The following is a 9,766-nucleotide window of genomic DNA, read 5'->3' as shown; positions in this document are numbered from 1 at the left end:
CCTAATGTAGATGTTGGGTTGATGGGTGCAGCAAACCACCATGGCACGTGTATACCTATATAACAAACCTGCATGTTCTGCACATGTATCCCAGAACTTAAAGTATATGTATTTATATATGTATAAATATATATGAATATATATATTTATATATGTATAAATATATATGAATATATATATTTATATATGTATAAATATATATGAATATATATATTTATATATGTATAAATATATATGAATATATATATTTATATATGTATAAATATATATGAATATATATATTTATATATGTATAAATATATATGAATATATATATTTATATATGTATAAATATATATGAATATATATATTTATATATGTATAAATATATATGAATATATATATTTATATATGTATAAATATATATGAATATATATATTTATATATGTATAAATATATATGAATATATATATTTATATATGTATAAATATATATGAATATATATGTATAAATATATATGAATATATGTATAAATATATATGAATATATGTATAAATATATATGAATATATAAATTTATATATGTATATATATGAATATATAAATTTATATATGTATACATATATATGAATATATATGTATACATATATATGAATATATATATGTATACATATATATGAATATATATATGTATACATATATATGAATATATATGTATACATATATATGTATATATGTATACATATATATGAATATATATATTTATATATGTATAAATATATATGAATATATATATTTATATATGTATACATATATATGAATATATATATTTATATATGTATACATATATATGAATATATATATGTATAAATATATATGAATATATATGTATAAATATACATGAATATATATATTTATATATGTATAAATATACATGAATATATATTTATATATGTATAAATATACATGAATATATATATTTATATATGTATAGTATATATGAATATATAAACACATATATATTTATATATGTATAATATATATGAATATATAAATATATATATATATATAAGCTCCCCACGTGATTCTAATGTGTGGCCAGTCTTGCAAACCTCAGGCTATTTATTCTAAAGGGTTTGTAACAAGCCTTCCTCTTAAAATCCACCACACCACCATTCGGCTTTTTGGGGTCTGTTTGTTTTTGTTGTTATCCCACCCCTTTCCCCCACCCCACACCGCCCCAAGGCGCGCGCGCGCGCACACACACACACACACACACACACACACACACACACACTCTCTCACACTGGTGAATTTCTCTCTACAGTCAGGCTGGAGTAATCCCAAAGTGGTGTCTTTGGTAAATAAGGAGAACCCAGGTGAAGAAAATGACTCCCACCCGAACAAGGCATGCACAATGTTCACTCCCTACTGTGTTACTCAACCTGTTTCCCTAGGTCTCTGTTTTCACATTCGAGAGTGTTCTAGGAGATAACGCCCTTCCTCCTTAGTTACTTCCTCTCCCTCCCTAGTTATTTCCCCACCCTCGTGTTGGCCTTTGACAGACCTCCCAGTAGAGGGCCCACGACGCGGGGAGGGCACCGCGTCTCAGCCCGAGTCTCAGCCCCCGAACTCCACCGCACCTGCAGGTCCGCTTCGCAATAGCCAAGCGCGGGGATGCTCCGTTTAGACAAACTCATGTTCGGGCAGCAAGGCCTGCGATACTTGAGCACCCCTCCCCCCTCCCGTTTACACCACGTTTGTGTTTACGTAGCGAGGAGATATTTAGGTTTCTAGAAGGCAGGTCATCGCAGGCCCCACCCAGCAGTGGAGAGAGTGAGTCCCAGAGGGGGTTGCCAGCGAGCTCCTCCTCCTTCCCCTCCCGACTCTCCCCGAGTCTAGGGCCCCCAGGGGCGTATGACGCCGGAGCCCTCTGACCACAACAAACCCCTACTCCAGCCGTCTTGTTTGTCCCACCCTTGGTGACACACAGCCCCAGCCCAGGCCCCGCCCAAAGCACTCATTTAACTGGTATTGCGGAGCCACGAGGCTTCTGCTTACTGCAACTCGCTCCGGCCGCTGGGCGTAGCTGCGACTCGGCGGAGTCCCGGCGGCGCGTGCTTGTTCTGACCTGGCGCGCCATGACCGTCGCGCGGCCGAGCGTGCCCGCGGCGCTGCCCCTCCTCGGGGAGCTGCTCTGGCTGCTGCTGCTGGTGCTGTTGTGCCTGCCGGCTGTGTGGGGTGAGTAGGGGCCCGGCGGCCGGGGAAGCCCCTGGGCTGGGTGGGAGGTCCAAGTCGGTCTCTGAGACACGCACAGGGACCGGGGACTTGGCAGGTGGGGAGCGTGGCCCGCGGTCGTGGTTCCCGCCGTCCTGTACCTTTAAGGCTCTCGCCGCTCACCGGCATTTGGGGCTCCTGCTGTGTCGGCCCCAGCTGACTTGGCTTTAGGGGTCGGCGTGGAGGGCTAAAGAGGCCCAGGCTGGGTTTGCGGAGCAGCCAAGCCTGGGAAAATCGAAAGGGAGGGCTCAAAGAGAGTGTATCCTTAACCCCCAAAAAGCTGGTCTAAAAGGATGGGAGGCCAGACCGCTGACCGCTCCCCACTCTCGACAGAGTCCAGCCTTGTGGAGCACACGATGCTGCAAACTTGCATGTCATCTCTTTCAGGTGTGGCATTTCAAGGGGGCTTGGGTCTTGAAAGCAGCAACTGTGAGGACACTTGATAGTCATTTCCTTCAGTTCTGCTTTTGTCTCCCTAGGTGACTGTGGCCTTCCCCCAGATGTACCTAATGCCCAGCCAGCTTTGGAAGGCCGTACAAGTTTTCCCGAGGATACCGTAGTAACGTACAAATGTGAAGAAAGCTTTATGAAAATTCCTGGCAAGAAGGACTCAGTGATCTGCCTTAAGGGCAGTCAATGGTCAGATATTGAAGAGTTCTGCAATCGTAAGTTCTTCATCTTTTTAGAAAAGTTCTGGGAATGGAATGTATCTTAAATTTATTTTTATATATCTTTGGAGTGACTAGTAATTGATAGTTCTCTAGCGTTACTAAACCCCAGGGTATACCCTGTTGGCACTTCACACTCCAGCTAATTGAAGACATTTACCACCCCGAGTAGGTCCTGCTGCTTCATTAAGAGTTTTTCTTCCTAACACTGTACCTCTTGAAAGAACTAGTAGAGAAAATAAACAATAGGTATTGTTTAGGGAGTAAACATATAAAATATATTTGGCAATTGCCTTGAGACACATAGCGTAAATGATCTGTTTTCTTAAGTATTTTATAAACTAGGAGTTACCAAATACAACTCTGTGGTGGCATTTTTAAAAGCTCTCAATATTTACTTCAAAATCTGTTGTACATATTTATAGGGTACATGTGATATTTTGGCACATGCATACAGTGTGTCATGATCAATCAGGGTGATTGGATAGCCAGTACCTCAAACACTTGGTGTTTGTGTGGAGAATATTCCAAATCTTCTCTTCTTGCTACTTTGAAAAAATATATGTATATATATAAATTGGGATATATATATAGGGAGATATATATATATAATTGGGATATATATATATAGGGAGAGATATATATATAGGGAGACATATATATATATATATATATATATATATATGGAGAGAGAGAGATGTATAAACTGTGATATAGATAGGTAGATAGATTGTTGAAAATGAATAAGAGGCCCAGTGAAGAGTTGTTTTGGGGCTAACACAGTAACCGTGTTTGATACTGATACCTAGTAGAATTAAAAGAAATGAAGATTTCTTGTTTTAGGTGAATATACATACAGTCATTCACACCTCCTGTGCCCTTTGGTTTCATAAAATGTATATTGGCATTATCTTGGAGGAAAAAAATCTGTTATTTACATAGCCCTGTATTAGCTTTGAGATATATAAGTAAAGATAAACAGACCCGACAACCTGACTTTGAACAACTTAATAGAAGCTACAGTAAATACAGAAATTGGCACAAATACCTTTAGAAGCCATGCGTGAAATAGGCTTTCACTTTTTATTTTTATCCACAATAGAGGCAGTAGGATGAAGTACATAGTCTTTGCACATGTATCATGTTTTAACTCTTCCCCATGTTATTACTTTATCCAATCCTCCAAACAACCTCATGAGGTAAGTTGGGGCTCTTACCCTCTTTATGGTAGAGGAGACAGACCCCAGTAGTTTAATAACTTCCTCAAGAGCAGCAGCTTTTATGCCAAAACCAAGGTGTAAACTTGGGTCTTCTGACTACAAATCCAATGATGACCCTTCCACTTGACCATGCCTCTCTAGATTCACATTTGTGGGCAATCTGTTTACAGATGTAAATACTTTATACAGTTTGTGGGCAATCTGTTTACAGGTGTAAATACTTTATGTATACAATTGACTCATCCTTGCCCCCAGGGCGTGTAGGAATTAAATGAGTTTATACGTAAATAAATATTAGCTGCTATTATTGTTGTGCAGGACATTAGTCCAGGGGTCTGGAAATACCCTATTCCTGTACTGTATGGTGCTGTGTAGTTCTTTAGGGCAGGGTAAGGAAACCAACATTTGTTGAATGCCAGAACTGTGCCAGGCAACTTAAAGATTTTTTTTTTTTTTTTTAAGTGGGGATAGTGATATGTGTGTACCAACTCTACTTCCTAAGCCTCTAGTAACTAGGAAATAAAGTATACATGTGAATACATTTGCTACATTGCAAGTGCCATGGTGATATTAATATAGTTAAGTACTAAATATGTGCAAAGCAGTAAAGAAAGGGGGTTATTAGGGTCCAGATAATTAAGTATAGATTATAAAACAAAAATTGATACTGCTTTTTTTGTTGCTGCTTTTGTTAATACTTTTAGGTAGCTGCGAGGTGCCAACCAGGCTAAATTTTGCATCCCTCAAACAGCCTTATATCACTCAGAATTATTTTCCAGTCGGTACTACTGTGGAATATGTGTGCCGTCCAGGTTACAGAAGAGAACTTTCTCTATCAACAAAACTAACTTGCCTTCAGAATTTAACATGGTCCACAGCAGTTGAATTTTGTAAAAGTGAGTAAAATTTTTTAAAGTATTTTCAACCATCTGGTGTTTGGGGGAAATAGTATCCCTTCCTTCATTCATGCTAGAACTCTATGTGTATCTATTATTATATAGGATGTTTCTTGATAGGACCATGAGTGTCAATTTATTTTGAATTAGACTAAATATTTATGTGGTAGGCATACTTATTCATTCAAAAATTTCACATTTAATTAGTTTGAGGTTACCTAAAATAAAACAAGCATATATTCTAAATTCGTTGCTTTTTCAAAACTTATTATAAAGAGAAATTAGAATTAAAGAAGTCTAAGGGTCAGGCATGGTGGCTTATGCCTGTAATCCCAGCACTTTGGGAGACAGAGGCAGGTGGACCACTTGAGGTCAGGAGATTGAGACTAGCCTGGCCAACATGATGAAACCCTGACTCTACTAAAAATACAAAAACTAGCTGGGCATAGTGGCGCATGCCTGTAATCCCAGCTTCTTGGAAGGCTGAGGCAGGAGAATCCCTTGAACCTGGGAGGCAGAGGTTGCAGTGAGCTGAGATTATGTCACCGCACTCCAGCCCGGGCAACAGAGCGAAACTCCATCTCAAAAAAAAAAAAAAAAAAGTCTAAGGATAAGAAATTCAGATGATGAATTTACATATATGTGCTTGATAATTTTTTCAAAATTTTTTCCCTAGCTTTATTGAGGTATAATCAACAAATATCATTTTAGGTGTACAACATGATGTTTTGGTATATGTGCACATTGTGAAATGATTAACACAGTCAAGCTAATTAACATATCCACCACCTCACATAGTTACCTTCTTTGTGTGTGTGCCTGATAATTTAATTTAAAAAAATCAATTTGTATTCTATTCTAGAGAAATCATGCCCTAATCCTGGAGAAATCCAAAATGGTCAGATTGATGTATCAAATGGCATATTATTTGGTGCAACCATCTCCTTCTCATGTAACACAGGGTAAGTTTGGACATACTAAAACCCTGTATTTAGGAAATGAGAAAACAAATTAGGACTTAAGGTGAGATTGTTAGTTTCATGACTGGTATTCACAGCTGGTAGCAACTAAATCCCTCTCCTCAAAGACCCTTCATCATGAGCTCATCACAGTTAAATTTAGTAAAATGGGTCAAGAAAGGAAGATTTCTTATACCACCAAAATTCTCTAAATTCTGATTTCAGTAAATATGTGATTCAATATAAAATTTTAAATGTGATTAATAAAAAAATTGAGATGATGATACTTGCAGAAATAATTCTTCAAATGTTAAATACTAAACCAATCTTTAGTTGACCTAAATAATGAATTTGCATGAGTTTTTCTATCTGCAAACAAGCTGTTACAAAACAGCATGAGTTAAAGACATTCCTAGTGTGAAAGTATTCTAAGTTCTTTGATAAGTTCTCTATATAGGGAAAAGGAACTCATTCATTGAGTACCATCAATGTCTCAGACACTGTTGAAAACTTTACATTTATTTTCTCATTTCATATCTGTAAATTAAATAATTCTATTTTACTCTGTGTGCGTCCCTACTCTTTATAAAGTAAAAATATCAGTATCACTTGTCTCCTATACGAAACACAGATATTGGTTAGGTCATGAACACAAAATCTGGGAAGTACTTTGAACCCTTTAAATATAAGTACATTCTATTATTCTGTGAAGCCCATATTTAGAACTCAGAAGTATAAAATGTTCAATCATCTGTCATTTAAAAATGTTTAAAACACTTTTATGCTTTCTAACATATTCCCCATGCAAATAAAAAATGTACATGTCGTACCTGTTTTTACTCTCTGGATGTCACCTTTTTAAACTTAATTTTTCTTTTCCTTTAAACTACTGTGTGGACTTTTATCAACTACTGTTTTATATTCACCTAATTCTGTAGTAAATATTTTAAGATAATAACCTGGAGAATTTGAGGAAAGTCAAATATGTGTGAATGTAACAAACTCTTTTTTCTTCCCCTATTGCTTTAGGTACAAATTATTTGGGCCGACTTCTAGTTTATGTCTTATTTCAGGCAGCTCTGTCCAGTGGAGTGACCCGTTGCCAGAGTGCAGAGGTAAGAGTTAAAAAATCTAAGCACTCAGGTTGTGAGGCTGAGTACTCAATGATAAATTAATTTCTGCCCCTTAAGAATTAACACAGTGTGTATTTGTAGCAAACCCACCTTTCAATATATGAGTGCTTTGCTCATTTTAAGACCTTTTCTAGTGATGTTCCTTCATTTAGCAATTGTGAAGATAAACCATCAAGTTTTCTGAGTCCCAATTCCCAAACTATAGAATGAGGATTAAAAACAAACTTAGGTTTGTATTGCACTTGGTCATTTATTGTCTAACCATTACTTCTAAAGTCAAGTATGATAAGTAAAAGATTTCCGCCCCACAATTTTATGTAAGAAAATACTGTCAATCAGAGGGTCTATGAGACTTGACCCCATATCCTAAAACAAGTGGCAATGGAAGGCCTTTAACCCAGGTCTCTCATTTCAAACCCAGCATTTCTAAAATCCAGTGTTGCCTACATGCTGCTTCTTAGGATTAAAATAATTAACTGAGATAATTATCTAGAAGGGTTTTAAGGTGTGATGTATTTTTATCATTAGAGAGATAAGCTTATACTGTCAAGAAGAAATACGGTGTCTGTATTTGAGAATCTTCTCAAAGAAAGATATGGTGCAGAAATAATATTATAAATGGATGTATATCCAGTCAAATTTATGTCAATTAGAGACACATGTCTCTTGGAAATTGAGAGGAATAAAATACATGCAACATTTTAAAATGTAGGCTTGCTTTCTTTCCATCCTTCTCTCTCTCTACACACAATGTGCCCTCCTGCAAATGACTTCTGAAGGCCCTATTGTCAAAATTATTGATAAGTTAAAGTTTTTATGTGTTACTAGGGGGAGAAAACTAGATTTAGTGTAATTTATCAAGCATTTATCTATTGACACTGGTAGGCAACGTGTAGGGTCAACTGATACGAAGACAAATAAAATGAAGCTGTGCCATCAAGGAGCCTGTCCCTGCCACACCCACCATGTGCCCTTCTTTTTGAGATGTCATACTACTACCATTTTTTTCTCATTATAGTTGTTTTTAAATTTTTCATCATTGCTACCCAGTTGCACCTTTCCCATTTTTGTTGTCCAGTAAGAGACATTGTAAATGATAGTAAATTAAAGATAGAAAACAAGGAAAAGCTGGGCCATATCTTTGTTTGACCCAGGCAACATGTCACAAAGTTCAGACAAACAATCTCCCATCTGAAGCCAGTATTTTCACAAGCACCTGCTGTGTCATGAATTTGACAGAAATGCAAACCCACTTTATCTTCCTGCTTGCACATCTAGGCCACAGCCTTGCTTCCCTATCTGGTGTCTTGAACTCCATGCTGAATATTCTGATGTTCATGTTTTCCTCCTTGACTCTTCTGTCCTCTCTGTGACTCAGCAACCACTGACATCTGCATCCTGTAGGAAAGAGCCCCTGTTCTTAAGCAATCCCAGTGCCTTCAAATATCACTATAAGGCTTTACTTCTTTTAGGATCATTTTGATTTTCCTTATAACTTGTTTTGACCATACCAAAAAGATTGAATGGAAAGTAAATTCTTAAAAATGTACTGCTTCACCTCAAGTATATAGCCCTAGCCTATAAACACATGAGGTTGCTTCAGTGTCCATGCGTGAATATGGATATGAAGAAGGAAAGAACAGTGGACACATTCACTAATTGTCTATAGTTATACAGAAAACAGAGGTGCTGCTAGTTTACCTCTGAATGGAGCCTCACTGTCAACCTGTTTGTTTATCTCTCTGCCAATGTTTTCTTTTTGAAAATTTTAGTTGACTGATGGTATCTGCTAACCTAGAATCAGTCCCTGCTATATAATGACTATCATCCCAGACCCTTCTCTTTATCTTAACTCCCTACATCTCATCCCTAAATCATTGTGCTTTACCTCCTCAATCTGCTTTTCAAACTTGTGTTTTGCTCTCAATCTGTATACTTCTAGCATAGTTTATTATTCCTCCTGTGGACTATTGCAATTAGGGCCACCCCTAACATTTTCAGAGCCCAGGCAAGAATATAAATGGAGGTCGCTGGCCTAAGACCCACCTTGTTTCAGATAGCCCTTCCTCTTCCCACACTGTATGGGTTCTCTGGTGCATATAAGTGGACAACTCAGCCTACATACCCAAGTCATGTCCACCACATCCACCATAACTTGTATCCACCCTCCATTGTCTGTTGGGTTAGAGGTGAGTATATCAGCAGGATAGACCACCCTCAAGAACATGGACCAGTGGGAGGGACCCTCTCAGGCCCTGGAAGGGGTGTTGGCACAGGGAATTCTGGGTGCTAGTTCCTGGAGCATGTTCTGGAATGGAGGAGAAGTCGTAGGACAGGCTGTCATTGAGTGTATGCTCTCAGCCTACAGACATCTCACCAACAGGGGAGAGATTCATCCAGAGGAGGGCCAGAGCACAGCCTTTTAAAATGTGGGGTCTGAGGCAGCAATCTTAGTTGCCTGAGTTCAAGAGTGACACTGATAGCAATGGCCTCCTGTCTCCATTCTTTCACTCTATTAATGTTTCATCCATATTTTACCCAGAGCGATCTGAAACACAGATGAGACTTAGACATCTATTTCCTCCTTAGAGCTTATTCATATCTCCTATCACTTAAAAAGCCCAAATTCCTTAGT

At 37.7% G+C, this 9,766-nt stretch overlaps 1 protein-coding gene across 13 annotated transcripts in view; it reads left to right on the top strand.

Annotated features, from left to right (window-relative positions):
• The first annotated feature begins 1,800 nt into the window (after positions 1–1,800).
• Positions 1,801–9,766, top strand: part of CD55 (CD55 molecule (Cromer blood group)) — a 44,160-nt gene continuing 36,194 nt past the window's right edge. For 5 of the 13 annotated variants that reach the window (XM_002809524.5, XM_009238399.4, XM_054521650.2 and 2 more), the window contains exons 1-5: positions 1,801–2,219; positions 2,735–2,920; positions 4,848–5,039; positions 5,902–6,001; positions 7,028–7,113. In XM_002809524.5, the coding sequence (XP_002809570.2) occupies positions 2,120–2,219; positions 2,735–2,920; positions 4,848–5,039; positions 5,902–6,001; positions 7,028–7,113 (664 nt within the window). In that variant the 5' untranslated portion in view covers positions 1,801–2,119. The remainder of the gene's footprint in view (positions 2,220–2,734; positions 2,921–4,847; positions 5,040–5,901; positions 6,002–7,027; positions 7,114–9,766) is intronic. The other 8 variants (XR_008510199.2, XM_054521621.2, XM_054521598.2 and 5 more) reach the window with 7 other exon arrangements.

The sequence above is a fragment of the Pongo abelii genome, chromosome 1 (assembly GCF_028885655.2).
Source record: "Pongo abelii isolate AG06213 chromosome 1, NHGRI_mPonAbe1-v2.0_pri, whole genome shotgun sequence".
Taxonomy (NCBI): domain Eukaryota; kingdom Metazoa; phylum Chordata; class Mammalia; order Primates; family Hominidae; genus Pongo; species Pongo abelii.
The sequence above is the reverse complement of the archived record's forward strand: the minus strand, read 5'-3'. Positions and strand labels throughout refer to the sequence as shown.